At 44.0% G+C, this 16,553-nt stretch overlaps 2 protein-coding genes across 2 annotated transcripts; one reads left to right on the forward strand and one right to left on the reverse strand.

Moving 5' to 3' along the window:
• Nucleotides 1-263: 263 nt before the first annotated feature.
• B3GALT6 (beta-1,3-galactosyltransferase 6) lies at nt 264-4,673 on the reverse strand. The gene has a single exon (XM_005514366.3). It carries the CDS (start codon nt 4,353-4,355, stop codon nt 3,321-3,323), a length of 1,035 nt encoding a protein of 344 aa, XP_005514423.2. The 5' UTR covers nt 4,356-4,673; the 3' UTR covers nt 264-3,320.
• A 510-nt stretch (nt 4,674-5,183) lies between these two features.
• On the forward strand, nt 5,184-16,516 carry SDF4 (stromal cell derived factor 4). The gene is made up of 7 exons (XM_005514291.3): nt 5,184-5,384; nt 5,718-6,084; nt 9,619-9,755; nt 10,228-10,341; nt 11,812-11,970; nt 13,541-13,716; nt 14,257-16,516. Exons 2-7 carry the CDS (start codon nt 5,777-5,779, stop codon nt 14,431-14,433), a joined length of 1,071 nt encoding a protein of 356 aa, XP_005514348.1. The 5' UTR covers nt 5,184-5,384; nt 5,718-5,776; the 3' UTR covers nt 14,434-16,516.
• Nucleotides 16,517-16,553: the final 37 nt, after the last annotated feature.

Below are 16,553 nucleotides of genomic sequence, written 5' to 3' on the forward strand. Positions count from 1 at the left end.
TTGTGGAGTCTCCTTCTGTGCAGACATTCCAACCCGCCTGGACACCTTCCTGTGTAACCTCATCTGGGTGTTCCTGCTCCATGGGGGGACTGCACTGGATGAGCTTTCCAGGGCCCTTCAACCCCTCACATTCTGGGATTCCGTGAAATAATCCCCCAAAGCGCAATAGTGTTACAGATCAACTCCATGCTAGTCCAGAATGGAGAAAGATTGGAAATCAGCAGAAACACTGTTAAAGAAAGAAGCTCAACATATCGCTAAGAGTGGATACAATAACACTTCTTGTTCTGATATAATTGTTTTTCAAGAGACAAAGATGACACCATAGTTTTCAAGTACAAAACCATCATAAACTAGTGAGATGACGTCAGGAAATACAGAACCTGGTCCTGAGAAGCTACAAAAACCAGCCTTCAATTCCTGCTTTTAAAACACTCAAATCTGTACATTGTTCAAAATGGGCTTTATATTTTGCTTTAGACAAAATGGACTTGAAAATGAAATTTGGCTGGAGATGTTAAGTTCTAAAACTTTAGTGACTCACTTCTGGAATAGACTTTCGCAATTATTCAGAACATTAACAAGGCTTTCACACGCAAGTTCTTTCTAGTAAAATAGAAAATAAAAATAATCCTGTGCTTGCTAATGTTTTTCTAGGCTTTTCCATACAACATATGGGATGTCTGCTCTCCTAAATGATTCCATTTGCTCTTACAATATGCAAAAAAGTCTTAAAACCTTTTATTTTTGTGGAATTCCTCAGTTAACGAGGATTGAGATCTAAGCGCTGTGTTTCCAGGAAGGGGACGTCTACCAAGAAAACTAAAATCATTCACCGAAGGACACGAATCTGTCAAATCTTCTGTGTTAATTTGTTTTGCAACAAGGGCAAAACATGGGGAACCTCCAAGAAAAAGGGTTTAATGAAGCAACATCCAGGTACGAGGAATTCTGAGCAATCACCATCATTTCCCAACTCCACCTCGTAACATCAGACCCTGGTGGGCACCGGGCCCTGTGGCTCTGAATTCCAGGGTTTCCACTCTCTTCCCGACACTCGTATGAGAAATTCATCAAGAGAATCGCTTAATTATCAAGTATTTGTACACAAACGTTTTCCATGGGGTCAAATATCAAAGGGGGATCCAGCATTTTGCAGCTGTTGATTTTGCCAGCAAGGAAAAACGCTTTTTTGGGGGCGAGGATGGGAGTTGTGGGTACGGAGAGTCCAAGTCGGCGTTGTAAATGATTTCCATAGCGCAGTTATTGATAAAATGGATAAGAAGCACATTCTGACCAGCTTGAGAGACACAAAGCGGAGGTTTGATCTGCAGTACCTTAAATAACAGCTTCTACACCCAGAAATCCAAGCTCTGCTTGATACATAATTCTCATGGATGTTACAGAACCTCCTCAAACAAATTCAAAATGACATTGAACTATCTTATTTTTCCTATACATAATACGTTTTCAATAATTATAAATAAATACATTACAAGCATGTAATCACCTATATACACACAATACTAGTGAACCCCAAATGGCAACGAGATGGGTTTTTAAAATGCTAAAATCAATTTAAATTTCCTGTAATCTTGTTAAATTCTTGTTCTGGAATAGCAGACCTTGCTGAAAAGAGCATCTGCTTATCTGTTGATACAGAAGCGTGCGTTAGAATGGACACATGCTAACATAACTCATTTTTTCAGTATCTTCCTTGGTTTTAGAAGATTTGTTCACGACTTCAACATGGAGAATTATCATCCTCTGCAGAAGACTTTTCCTAATCCTCAATAAATTAATCAAAACGAGAAGAATAACAAAAACCACTCGACTCCTTTGGTATGTACTGCTAACTGGCTAATTTAAGAAGCAAAAATACCGAGACATTGGCACCTCTTCTTTATTTTTGTCTTTGCAATGAGTCTGTTCCTGCAGGTGGGAGGGACGGAATGAAATGGTATGAAAGTGCAGTGTGCAACACACAGTAAAACTGAGAATTAAGAATGCCCTTCAGGCATAAAAGCAAAAACTCTGCTTCTACCGCAAGATCCGCAGCTGACAAAGGTTTCTGGAAGTCAGTAGCTCTGTATTAACACTGGGAAAAAAGTATTTCTGTGTATTAGAGCAGCTGCCATTTAAAAGCATTTGAGTTATAGGCTTACCTAAAGGTTTGAAGATAAATAATGCAATGAAATTGTCTAAGTCATCCATTCTATGGCCAAGGATGTCCTGCCTGTGTTTCCTGTTCAATATTAACCTGCCGCCGACAAGCTCTGTCTGAACTGGAGTTATTTGTAGTGTAGACAGGATTAAGGGACATTCATTGACGTATCACTTGAGCAATTAACTTACATCTCCTGTAAAATGAGTTTTAGTTCCGCTCTGAGCTGCAGTTGGAGAAGAGGAACCCGCACAGTTCAGCTTTGGGGATCCCAGTGACTGCTGGGGGATTAAATCTCCTTAAATCACAATGTAGGTCCTGAACAGAGAGACAAAGTTCTCTTCAAACAGGAATTTGGGGGGGACACCTCTGCACAGCAGCTGCAGGCTCACTTTGTAGCGTAACTATCTGCCTCCAAAATAACATATTCTATATCTCCCAAATACCGTAGCTTATTCACCTTTCTAAATCCAGACTTACTCCATAGCTGCCGGATATTTTATGTACATTATGTCCTGAAAACAGGAAAAATCCTAGAGATGAGTTAAACAGAAGGTAATAATTTCGTTCTCGTGAACTGGAGCACTCGCCAGAGAACAGACTGACTCTCCCTCCCTTAACACGAATATCCAGGTCAAATTCTTCCCTTTACTTGACCACCGGTGTCAATAACCAGGCACCTGCTCCCACCCGCAACAGTGGCTCATTTGCAGCCCCGCCAGAACCTTTAGACCTTGCCAAACTGACACTCTTTCCTTGCCAAGAAATAAACAGCAAATGCTGGTTTCACAATCTGCCCCACCATAGAGACCTGCTGCGATCTCTAGCAGAATAAATCTTGGAATCTGTTAAAGATCTTCCAGCAACTTTTCATCCAAGTTATCTCCCCCAAATTTTCTCTACTATCCATATTTTGCAACGTGTTATCCTGCCATATGAGCCTTTCCTTGCTTTTTGTCACTTTTTTTTTTTTAAGCATCTCTACATCATCCCACGTCAACAGCTCTTAGGAGTTTCAGGGTTCCGTTGATCATGACGTAACGAATCGTGCAAAATCTTTTTGAATAACTTTGAAGCCCTTGCTACTGGGATTCTCCCCAAGTAACAGTAACCGAGCTCACAGCGTCCACCAACACTCCGCCTGTTCCCCGGCCTCTCAGGGGATTCCATCCTTCCTCTGGCAGCACTGTGAAGGAGGCACTCCCCAGTCGTACATGTAGGAAAGCCTGAGCTTAACCTCCTCCTTACAGAGCTTTCCTTCTTTAGCCAGCGTCTGGTGCTTTTCCAGCATGTCCTCGATGCTTTGCTTATGAGTTACTATGTACTTATTGTTGCACCCTCGGGACTTGTACTCGGTGTCGAAACGAGGGTCGTGCACCCTCTTCACGTCGATGGGGGCCAGCCAGACCCCCAGGGACACATCTTCGCTCTGCCACATGTTCAGGTAGTCCCTGCTGAGGCGCAAATAGCGCACCAGATCTGCAGAAATCACGTACCCGCCGCCCAGGGCGTAGGGCAGGTAGTAGTCACAGAGCACCCAGGCGCTCTCTTTCCACTTGCCGCCGGATTTCACTCGGCCGCGGCCGGAGAAGAAGCCCCAGTAGAGGCGCCGCGGCTCCTTGGCCCTCAGCTCCTCCACCAGCACATCCAAGCGCACGAAGGTGTCGTCGTCGGCTTTGAGGGCGAACTGGAAGTCCAGGTGTTGATCCAGCCAGACGTAGGCAGCCAGGACTTTGGCGGTCAGGTTCTCGTAGGAGTCGCGCAGCTCGGGCAGCAGCAGGAGGTCCCTGTGCCGGCTCTGCTCCAGCTCCAGGCTCCGCAGCTCCTCGGCGCCCAGCCCGGCCGTGCCCACCACGAAGCGGCTCCAGATGCCGTCGTGAGGAGGGCGTCCGGCGGCCGACAGCCACGTGCTGCGGATGATGCTGCGCCGCTCGCTGTACTTGGGCCCGCTGGTGACCAGCACGGCCAGGAAGGCGGTTTCCTCAGGGGAAGGTGGCGGGGCGGCCGGGGGGTGCGGCCCACGGGGTGGTGGGACCGCGGGCTGCTGATGCGGGAGCCCGCGGGGCGCGGGCAGTGGCCGCAGCCCCTCCGAGGTGCACTTGGCCAGGTAGAGCAGGACGGCGCCGAACAGCGAGAGGCCGCCCAGGCCCAGGGCCGTCTTGTGGCGGCACAACAGGCGCAGCAGCTTCATGGCCGCAGGGCCTCGGCGGGGCGAGGAGGCCTCGGCCCGCCCACCGCAGCTTTAGGCGGGAACGGCGTACAGCCGCCGAGAGGGGTCAAGATTCCTGCGGGAAGCCCTCACCGCGCTTCCCCGTCCCTCAGAGGTGGTTTCATGTCTCCTCCTGGACTTTTTCCTCCCTTCTCCTCGGGGAAGCGGCTTGGGGCGGGATGAGGAGCGGCTCCCTGCCTACCTGCTGGGCCTCCGCCGTGGGCCCGGTGGGTCCCGCCGCTCCGCTCGCCGCCTGCCGTGTGGGGGAAGCGGGGAGAGGCGGGGCCGCGCCCTGCGCCACGTGACCGCACACGGCGGCGACTCGCGGTGGCCATCTTAGAGCAGGGCAGCGAGGGCGAAACGCCGCCATTTTGGTTCCGGGCGCGGCGTGTCGCGCCGGTCGCGGTTTTGGGTCACGATAAAGGGAAATCGCGACAGCTGCCGTTTCAGCCTCGGGAGGGCCTGCGGCTGGCTGTGCCTCTAAGCCTCATGGTAGCTTTGGTGCCGCCTCTTCGTGGCACAGTAGAACACATCAGCCGTGTGGTGTGGTTTCATAGGGAAAACAGCCGCTGTTGTGATTTTATAGGGATTGCTAGTGGCGTCTTACGGACAAAAGGCAGAATTTAGGGGCTCCCAAGCGTGTTCACGTTTTCAGCACCCGGAGTTTCCCTTTTTTAACGGGTTACGCCAACCGCCAGGTCCTGGCAGCTGCGACGGATCTGCCAGGACCCGCTGGGAGGGAAAATGGCTGCCGCATGCCCCTGCCCTACTCCAAGATGGCCGCTCCGCGCCCCTCACGCACGCACGGCGTTGTGACGCACTTCCTGCGCCGCGCTCGCCCGGTTCCTGTCCTCCCTCCGCCGGTTCCTGCGCGGCGGGAGCGGGTCCGGGGTCGGGTCTGTGAGGGACAGCGAGGCCCGGACGGGCCTCCCGGCGGCCGGTCACCGTTCTCAGGGGCTCCGTCCTCGGGTTCCGCAGGGAAGGGGCATAGCGAGCGCCCCGGGGCTGTCGGTGAGTGAGTGCGGCCTGTCCTGGAGCGCTGGGTTGGGCTCTCAGCGAGTGTTTGGGCGTTTGGGTTTCAGTTCTCATTTCCTGCCGTGACGCCTGAAGAGCGTTTCCAGAGCAGAACTAGGCCATTTAAAGCATCTTGTCTTTCAAAGCGTTCGAAAGAGGCCACAGCTGTGCAGGCTGGAAACTTACTCTTTTGTATTTATTATTTATCAGGCTTTTTTACTCTTTCACCACAAACACTCCTGTGTCTGTGTAGGTTCTGACTTTTAGGAGATGTTTTATTAGTGGTATAAAGTTCTAGAGTTTAACTTGCGTGTGCTTTCTCCTCTTTAGGTCATTTAATCCATTCACAGCAACTTAATCAGCTGACACTTTGAATAAAAAGGGAAAAAATGATGTCAAGACAGGCCTTCCTCTGCGGTTTGGGGTCTCTGTACTTGTCCCTTCTGTTTGTATTTCTCCTAATGGATGTTTACGCGAGGCCCGCAAATAATTCAGCCCTCAAAGAAAAGGCAGCTGACAGTAAAGATGAGAACGAGATCTTGCCCCCAGATCACTTGAATGGGGTCAAGATGGAGATGGACGGACACCTTAACAAAGAATTCCATCAGGAGGTTTTTCTGGGCAAAGAGATGGAAGAGTTTGAGGAAGATTCAGAACCCAGAAAAAACAGGAAGAAGCTCATGGTCATCTTTTCAAAGTAAGTTAAGAGCACAGCCCCTCTCTCTGATTTCAGAGTAAAATTTGCACGTTTTTTTTTTCTGTAATAATTAAAAAACTTAATGATGAGGAGCTAGATAAGGTTTGTGTCAGCTCATAAACTGTCAGATGTTTGGAGGTCAGTAAATAGGATGGAAGTCCAAATCCAGCCGTACTTTTTGGACACAAGGTGGCAGAATTTGCTTTAGTTTCGTTTTTGTAACTGAGGATTAATTCTGTTAGGACAGCTTAAGTTACATTGCTGCTCTTAATGCCGGTGATGGTGTGGGGATGCACATATGCTTGAGGTAAAATGAGAAGGCTTAACAAAGCTTTTGTTCTGCAAGCTTTTCATTAACAGGGAAAAATATCAATAAGGACGTGGGATTTTCTTTCTGGTGTTCTGTGTAGAGGCAGCTAAAGGAATAGGCAAACTAGAGTGTGTATTTCATTTAGAGTAGACGCCTTTATTATTATGTCTGCTATTCAGACCACTTCATTGCTGGAATATATACAGATATTACGATTATGCTTAGAAGGTTTCATTTTCTTTATTGCTGTATGTTTAGTAGAAACGTTCGACTCGTGGTTAGTAAATTGTCTTTCACAAATTGCAAACTCCGTTTCTGCCTGTTTGTGGGTTGTCTTAGGAGGCGTAAAGCAATTGGATTCAAGATCAACTTGACTCAGATACTTACTTAAAATTACACTCTGTTGGCTGATCAGGTTAGGAAAGCTTTCTGAGGAATTTGTTCTAGACCTGCTCTTAAAGGCTGGGTGTAAAGATAAATACCATGAACCTCTGAACACCAGGGTAAGTCACAGGTTTCCAGATGCTTTGGAAACATTTTATTTCAAGACATAAAGAAAACACACGACGTGTTTTTCATCAATGACAGTTGAGGTTTTACAGCTTGCCCGCATGATATCAAAAAATCCATTAAAACCATCCAGTATTACTGAAAATCAAGTTGAAACATAGAAGAAAAGCTCCCCAAACTGTGTTTTTCTAGGCAAGGAGGTGGATGTGACTGAAGTCATTTCACTGGCCTACAGAAGTTGTTTGAACAAGTATTTCCACTTTCCCCTGTGAAATTTAGCACGGTGCAGAAAATCCTGGTCGCGGTTTGTGAAGTCTTCATTTCCTGCCCAGGGCAAGTGCTCAGGTATCTTCAGATCAAGAAAGTCTGAGAGAGGAGCTTACTTGGCATCCTTTCTTCTTCTAATTGCAAAAAAAAAGCCCCACTTGCTGTAGTCTCCGTTTAAATAGTTCAAATTTTCCTAGAATCTAAAGCAAATTTGTCTGCTGTCTGGTGTAGTTCAGGTTGTGTAGGTGTGTGTTGCTGGGAAAGGAGGAGGAAGGATATTGAAAACCATCGAGTGTATTTATGGTAACGTGGGTTTTGCCAAATCAATGGCGGTTAAGCTGGAATTCCATCTCGTGAGCCTTGTCTCTAAGGGCCCGTTGTCTTGTAAACTAAATTACACGTACTGAGCAGAGCTGATAAATTCAAGCACAGAACAAATGTGTACTTTCCTGAGCTAGAAGGGCAATAAATAGGATGTTTTTACCTTTCTCCCCAGTTACAATGTGATTTAGCTGGAAAGTACTGCTTGGAAATAGTAACTTGGCTCGCTTTGATCTAAGGAAACCAGAATGTTAAATGTTGAAGGGGAAAATGCTTCGTTTTCCCTTCTTGATTTTGGCAGCACCTGTTCCATCTCAAACCCCACGTATTTTCACCTGGTGCCACGTGACCGTTTTATTGGTCGTGCCATCGATACTGAAAAATTGCTGATACCGTGCGTGTGTATGTGGAAAGTTGTGATACAATATTTAAAACCACTAATGCTGCATTTCTTAATATAGCGAAATGTTGCAGAAGATCAGGTTCTGAGGTTATTTGGCTTAAGCTTTTAACATTTAGCTGACATTTAAAGGCAAATCACATATTTAATAATTTGAGTTTCAATGCTAACACTTCAGTGCTGTTAAGGCAGTGATGCTAACAGATAAAAAAGCCGGAACTGAGCTGGGGGTTTTTGTTGTTGTTTTCTTTGTTGTGTTTTCTTTTAACTGAACAAGAGTGGGTTTGGTATGCTTTAAATAGAATCTTCCCTCCTAAAACGTTAGTGATGTCTTTTCAGTTTTAAACAGTGTTTTATCTTTTTTTGAATAAATACTTAATGATATGCTCAAAAAACCCCTGAAAGCGTCATGGTTTTGGTTTTGTGTTTGTTCTTCAAGTGTAATTTTTGTATTAACTTTTTAAATGAAATAAGCATTAATAGGATTGATGCTTTGGCGGTGTATCTTAATACACAAAAGCAGTATTTGTGGTTCATCAGGGAGAACAGCGGATTGTCAGATTGGACATTTGCTGCTAATTTTAATCAGGTAGAGAAAGTTTAATTCTGAAGCTCAATAGCACTGAGTACAAACATCCTTTGACAAAGCAGAGTGAGCCTGGTAACTCAAACCTACTGGGGAACAAATGCATGTGCAGAACTTTTAAATGTGTTAACAATTAACTACCTGAAGGGAAGTTCTAGCCAGGTGGGGATTGGTCTCTTCTCCCAGGCAGTCGGCAATAGGACAAGGGGCCATGGGCTTAAACTCTACCAGGGGAAATTTAGGCTGGATATTAGAAAGAAATTCTTTACAGAGAGAGTGGTCAGGCATTGGAATGGCTGCCCAGGGAGGTGCTGGACTCGCCGTCCCTAGAGGTTTTTAAACTGAGATTGGACATGGCACTTAGTGCCGTGATCTAGTAAACGGACTAGAGTTGGACCAAGGGTTGGACTTGATGATCTCTGAGGTCTTTTCCAACCCAGTCGATTCTGTGATTCTGTGATTAAAAACTATCAGCTGTAACGTGTTCCAAGAGATCAAGGTTGGTTTTTTTTTCTGCTTACAACAGTCAAAGTATTAAATAGTTGGAGTGTCTTTGCACCAAGGGTATTGACATTATGTTTTCAGTGGTCGTGACAGTTGTGATACGATCTAGACAGACACAGGGAGGCGGCTCATCAGTAACTGCAGAGAGCTGGGAAGGTCAAGGTAAAAAGGATTTGAAGAGAGAAACTGAGAGGGGGTTCATGGTTTGAGAGGATGTTGGACAAGACATTTTTCTAAGTAGTGAAAGTCTGCAGCAGCCGGCAGTCCCGAACCCGGGGGAAATGAGCTGATGGGCCGTGAGTGATGTACTCATGGTTTCCTCTGCTTTAAAAAGTTACTCCAAAACATAATATTGCGATGAGTTCCAGCAAAGTGAAGCACAGCTGAATGTTTTTCACTGAGTAGTAACCTAGATATTGTAGTTACTTAAATTTAATTATGGAATAAATTACTAACTTGCTTACTCTTTAGTTCAATGAATGTACTACTTCTCACAGAGGTTTATAAATTCACTCTTTTCTGTAGCAACCCATGTTTGTTATTTTTGAATAATCAGTTGAGAAGCTGAAAAATACACCACATGTCCCCCTGACCTCGATCCTCGAATCTAATCCTCTTTTTGCTCTTCATCCATAGGGTGGATGTAAATAATGATAAAAAGATAGGTGCTAAAGAGATGCAGCGCTGGATCATGGAAAAGACAGATGAACATTTCCAGGAAGCTGTGGAAGAGAACAAAATGCACTTCCGAGCTGTGGACCCCGATGGTGATGGTAAGATGAACAATTCCTCCGTCTCCTGATGGCGTCTAAACTGGGTATTTGCCAAACCTACTGGCTGCTCTTTGGATGTGCTGTGACGAGATCCACGTTCCTTTGGGCTGTGTGTAATCACGACAGGTTTGATCCATACAGAAGACAAAAGAGCAAAGAAGTGATGTGCTCCGGTCAGCTTTGTAGTTCTGTATCCATTATTTCCTTGCAGTCAGAGGAAGTTGTAACAAGTGGCTCTGCCAGAGTTGGGATGGGGACAGCGACATTAATAGGTTATTTTCACAAGGCTTATCTGGGCTAAAGCGACATAGAAAAGTGAATTGGGTGATAGTTCTCATATTGACATTCATAAAGCTTAGTGTGATGGTTATAGTCTTAAACTAAAAGATTTTAGCACGTACTGTTTTAATTAACGTGACCCAATTTGTCATTAAGCATACTGTCGTGGCTGAGATGTTGCTCTTTCCTACAGGCCATGTGTCCTGGGATGAATATAAAATTAAATTTTTGGCGAGTAAGGGATTTAATGAAAAAGAGGTTGCAGAGAAGATCAAAAACAATGAAGAGCTCAAAATAGATGAAGAAAGTAAGTGCAGACTGTTGGTGTGTGTGTTGGCTTTTCTTTTACTTTCCTAAAACCTGAAAGTCGAAACTGTTCTTAATATAAGAAAAAAATCGAGGAGGGGTGTGTGTGCTACCACTGTTGTTTGAATAGGTGCGTGCTTGGGCACTGCAAAGTGTGTTAAAAGTTAATAGCAGATGGTTGCCTAACAATTGTTTCATGTTGCGTTTAAGTTCTCTCTAGAGAGATTAATTCCTTAGGTTAGTGAGATTGATCATTTCTTCCGTGTTACGTTTGAAACCTTCATTTGAATCTGGCTTGGTGTAAACACGGCAAGTCCAGACACTAATCTCCCCTCTTCCCCCCTCCAGAAGTGTTTAAATTTACTGTTAAGTAAAACGTGAAGCCTTTGCCTTTCCTTGCAGGAATTAGTCATTTAAAAGTAGGTTATGTTACATTTTCCGTTTATCAAAAAGCAACTAAAATGCAAATGTGTCTTTGAATTTTCTGGCAGGGAAAACACCTGTGCAGGGTGTTGGATGGCGGTGTGGTTAACTGCAGTTTACGGGAATGCTCATCAGATAAAAGATTTGCTGAATAAGGAAAGTGCGTACAGAATAGTTTTTCTACCTAGGTACCAAGCCTTGTTTGGGAAAATCAAATTAGTTATCTACCGCTTCCTGAGGATGAGAGGCACAACTCATGTTCATACCCCAGTGCAGTGTCAAAATGCTCTTTTTCGGTCTGTATAATAAAACACAACTGAACGTGCAGGTCTTTGGGCATGTTCTGAGTCTTGCTCAGAAGCACAGTGCAGTTTGGCCAAAACTAGGGACACGACTTTGTTTAACTTACACAGACAACGACGGTTTCAACTGGTGACAGTTGAGTTTCATGTAAAACTGAGTAAGAAAGGAAGGCAAAGGGAGATTGACCTGTGGCTTCCAACATTTGAGGCTGGCTACACTGCAAAAACATAAGCAAATGATTTCTTCTGCATTTATTTGTGTCCTTGGTGTAACTAAACATTGGCATTTGCAGACTTGCCCTGAGATTCATATGAAGACTCTGAAGGATTTCTTTACTCTTCACAAAAAAACGTTCTCTGAAGACTTAACTCATCATTGCAACTGGCAGTGCAGAAATGTAGATGTGACCCTGGGTTTGGTTTCTTCTCCTTGTAACTCAGCAACCAGAAGCTTACAGGAGCTGTTTAAGACAGTTTATTAAATAAATATATTATCTTTATTTTCATTTCCTCATCTCAGTTCAGTTGTTTGGTGAAAGGATATTTCCTAATGTTGCAGCACAAACTAGGTGAAACTAATAGCGGTTTGGTTCCCCTCCGCACCTGCTTTCCCTGGGAGCTGGACTGTAAAATAGCAGATTCATAGGTCACCCTTGTCTAAACAGTTGAGTAACAGGGGAAGGTATATTTTAAGAACTTTAAATAGGTTGAACATGAGAGCTTAAATGTTTTTCTTAAATTTCTAGCACAGGAAGTTTTAGATAACCTGAAGGATCGGTGGTACCAAGCTGACAACCCACCTCCTGATTCCCTGTTGAATGAAGAAGAATTCTTGTCCTTTCTTCATCCAGAGCATAGTAGGGGGATGCTGAAGTTCATGGTGAAAGAAATCATCCGCGATTTGGGTATGCCATTTGAAAATGTGTTTCTTGGCTGTGGTTTACTGCCGAACCATTTTGTTGGGTTGACGTTGTCAGGTCATTGCACTGTCATTGTCTGAAGTGTTGGCGCATCTTACTTGCTCTGTTCTACACACCTTCTACTGTCATCAGTAAGAAAAAACCAGTTTGTTAGTGCAAATGCTGGAATCTCTGCGGAGTTGTCTGTGCGCCTCTCAAGACTAAATTTGGTGTCTGATTGTTAAATGAACAGCAGAAAATGGTATGTGAGAAAGATATTCTGAATCCAACACCTGACGCTGCTTCACACTGAAGTGCATTGCAGGGTCGCTGTAGCAATGGTAGAAAAGGTTTGATTATTAGAAGGGGGGTGGTCAGTAGGTCAGAGAGGTTCTCCTGCCCCTCTGCTCTGCCCTGGGGAGACCACACCTGGAATATTGTGTCCAGTTGTGGCCCCTCAGTTCCAGCAGGACAGGGAACTGCTGCAGAGAGTCCAGCGCAGCCACCAAGATGCTGAAGGGAGTGGAGCATCTCCCGTGTGAGGAAAGGCTGAGGGAGCTGGGGCTCTGGAGCTGGACAAGAGGAGACTGAGGGGGGACTCATTCATGGTTACAGATATCTAAAGGGTGAGTGTCAGGAGGATGGAGCCAGGCTCTTCTCGGTGACAACCAGTGACAGGACAAGGGGTAATGGGTTCAAACTGGAACACAAGAGGTTCCACTTAAATCTGCGAAGAAACTTCTTCTCAGTGAGGGTGGCAGAGCCTGGCCCAGGCTGCCCAGGGGGGTTGTGGAGTCTCCTTCTGTGCAGACATTCCAACCCGCCTGGACACCTTCCTGTGTAACCTCATCTGGGTGTTCCTGCTCCATGGGGGGATTGCACTGGATGAGCTTTCCAGGGCCCTTTCAATCCCTCACATTCTGTGATTCTGTGATTAATAGTAAAATATGATAAAATATGTTAATGTTGTGTGAGGAGGGCATTAATTGCTTTGTACTTCCCCGGTACAGCAACTGTGTAAGAATTGTGACATACAGTCATCAAAGTGGAAAAAAATGGTTGAGGTTTCTAAGAAAATAATGTATTTTTTTAAATTCATAGGTATTGATACACACGGGGTTTTTTCTGTTGAGTCAGTTCTGATGCATATTTAAAACTGCTGGAGCACCTGAATTAAAAAAAAAAAGATAATTATGACTTTGCTAGTTGTTAGTTAATAAATATGAAGAGTTTCCAGCACACTGTCTTTTATGGGGGTTAATTTACCCAAATGCCAATACCAGGGAAAGCTGGGTGCAGCCGTAAGAAAACAATTAAAAAGGAAACAAAAAAAGCCCAGCTTGCCATATGGCGTGTCTTTCAGGACCAGTACCATTCTTTTTGCCTATTAGTGTATGACTGTATGTTTTCTAACACACATTGTGTATACATTGTGTTGACACACATCGTGTATACCATAGTACATCGAGTTTTCCGCTAACCAAATGTACCCGTGACACCTCTGACATGAAAGAATTTCCCATTTTTAATGGGCATTAAGCAAATCCTTTTCAGTTACTGTGTATTCCTGTTGTAGATCAAGACGGAGATAAGAAACTCACCCTGTCAGAGTTCATTTCGTTACCTGTTGGAACTGTAGAGAACCAACAAGCTCAAGATATTGATGACGACTGGGTGAAAGACAGAAGGAAGGAATTTGAGGAGGTCATTGATGCCAACCACGATGGCATTGTCACAATGGAAGAGCTGGAGGTGAGTGTTCCTTAAATACTTGCAGTGTTTTTAAAACTGACTTTACAGAACAATAGTACAACCCCAAGTTTTTTAGCCTTTGCAGATGGTTGTTACGCTTTTTATTAAAAAGGAGGGGGAGTTTTCGTAGCGTAACTGTTATTCGCAGGGATGCTTTTAGGGTTTTTTTGTCGCTTAGACACTCGTAGGGATTTGGAGTGCATGAAAGCAAGTCACAGGCTTCATTAGGTGCGTGGTTAATGAGACAATGAGTCATACTTTCAGTTACACCAGGAGTAACTGCCAACCTATTATTCATTCAAGAAAAAAAACCAACCCAAAATAAAGCAAACCAAAAAAATCCCAATGGCCAACAAACATGGAGCCCCGATGGCCTAGAAAATAGCTGAGATTGCCTGTCTTTCGGAGGTTTGGTTTGGGTTTTTTTTAATAAATATTATTTTCAGGTGTTGGTCTCATAATTGCTGACTTACGTATAGCTAAGGTTCCTAATTCTGATGAGTGCTTAGTGGCTGAAAATCATCTTCTTTTTTGTTTTAGGAATATATGGATCCCATGAATGAATACAATGCCCTAAATGAAGCGAAACAAATGATAGCGGTAGCAGATGAAAATCAAAACCATCACTTGGAGCTGGAGGAGATCCTGAAATACAGCGAGTACTTCACAGGCAGCAAACTTATGGACTACGCACGGAACGTCCACGAGGAGTTCTGACCCCGCGCTCCTGCCCGGGGCTCAGAAGCACTTTCTTGCTTTTGAAAAGACAAAATCCAACTCCCAAACAGACAGGAAGTTCCTTTGCTGCTATCTGTGTCATATGCCTACGGTGTGTTGTCCTACACGTAAAAAACCTTCCGTCCATATGCAGGATCTACAGCTCTGCCTTCGGTATGAGGGGAAAAAGAATGGCCCGTAAATAATGGCACAGGTTCTGGACTACATGGTTTGTACAGTTAATTCAGCTGAAGTTTCAGCTGCTTTTGGCTCGTTATGTTTGATGGAGGCTTCTTAACTATTTAACTCTTCTTGCTGCCCTTATAGCTGCTGACCCGTGGAAATCACAATTAAAACTGAAAGATGTTGGGTTTTGTAATAAAGGGGATTGCGGTTCAAATACTTGTATTCTGACCTCATGAGAATATCCATACATAGACTGATTGGCTGATCTTCCCATATTTTTTTCTCAATGCATCTCAAACTACTATAATTGTGTGTTATTGGGAATTTAATACAAGTTCTTCCTCCATCGCTGAACTATTTTTGGGAGCTGTGGGGAAGAACTTATTGTAAAAGTGACAAAGAAAACTGGTTGTGGTGTGACAGGTTCTGTGCTTGCTGCAGTGGGCATGGGAGAGATCCCAGATTGCTTGTCTTAAAAAGTCCAGTTTCATTCTAAAACAATAGGGAAGGTTTCTTTGAGGACTTAAATATGTTGCACAGAGCAATGGGGTTCACCCAGGTGTATGATTACTACGTAACTAAAATTCATTGTTAAAACTAGTATAATTACCTGCCTCTCCGCAAATTAACGACACTGATGAACTCATGAATGATGAAGGCTTTGCTTTTGAGCTGCTTTTGCCAGGGCAATGTACAGTCAGCACTTGGAAAGCTCGTTAATACGGCTGGTTTGGGGTAATCTCTGAAAGCATCTTGCAACTCAAGGGTCACATCCACTACTAAAACAGAAAACTTCTTCTTACTCCGGTTCCATCCTCACTGTAAAAAACCCTCTTTCTGAAGGGTGGCCTGAAAAAGCAAGTGAGATGTTATATTTGATTAAATTTATTCTCTTAATATAATGTAAATATAAGTATTGTTGTCTCTTTCTGTTCCAGTATTCCCTCCCTCCCTCCTTTTTTGTTGTGGAATGCCTTGTCTCAGAGTCTTTTTATGCCCTTAAATCTTTTTTCATTAAATACTTGTCTCCACGCTTTGGAAATATTGCTGGGTTTAGGTCTGTCAGTGAGTGGGAAAAAATATCAGCTCTTCAGAATTCTATTGATTTTTGAAAGAACTGCAAGAGAGGGATCAATTCAGTTGATAATCTCATGTTAAAATGAGTTTAGAGTTTGAGTGGGCAAGTTCTGTCTTGTCACACCTGATGATTAGAAGGCAAGTGTAGCTGAAATATGATGGTGACATTTGGAAATGTATCTGTCAATAGAGGCAAAGATTATGCACACACAGCCTTAGTTTAATATTCTGATAACATGAGCATGGAATCTCTTGAGAAATACACAGTATTTAGCCAGCAACTGCAAAAATAGTCAAGTATGTACTGTTGTTGCAGTATCTGCCACACGCCTGATAAATCTGAAGCTTGAGGAACAACTGTGAGAACTGAACTTTTAATGTATGGAGCATGGAGCTGTGCACCTTAATGTGTTTTCTTTTTCCTTGCCAGAAATCAGGATCACATTTTAACTAAGAGCTGTCAGGACTGCAGGGTGAGATCTGGAGGTACACGACATTATTCCTGTCTTGGAATTTTAGAAGTTCAAACTATTCTAGTTTGTCCGTAGTCTTATTTATTTTAAAAACAGATTCTTAAAGCATTTTCTATGCACTCAATCTTTCTCAGATTCTTGCAGGTCCTTTCCCATAGGGGAACCCTCACTTGCCTGTGATCCCTAAGGAGCAGAGTCACTATTTCTGCAGGTTAATTCACTTCTGAATGTTCTGCTGTCCCAAACAACCCTCCTTTGCATTTAGATGTAAGTTGACTGTAGATCTGCTGTGTCTGGGAGGTCTGGCTGTGTTTTTTAACAGAAATAAACCATATTTGATTACTGTAGGATGTCTTTTTTACTTGGGCCTTTACGTAAGAGTCA

Source organism: Columba livia, chromosome 21 (assembly GCF_036013475.1).
Source record: "Columba livia isolate bColLiv1 breed racing homer chromosome 21, bColLiv1.pat.W.v2, whole genome shotgun sequence".
Taxonomy (NCBI): domain Eukaryota; kingdom Metazoa; phylum Chordata; class Aves; order Columbiformes; family Columbidae; genus Columba; species Columba livia.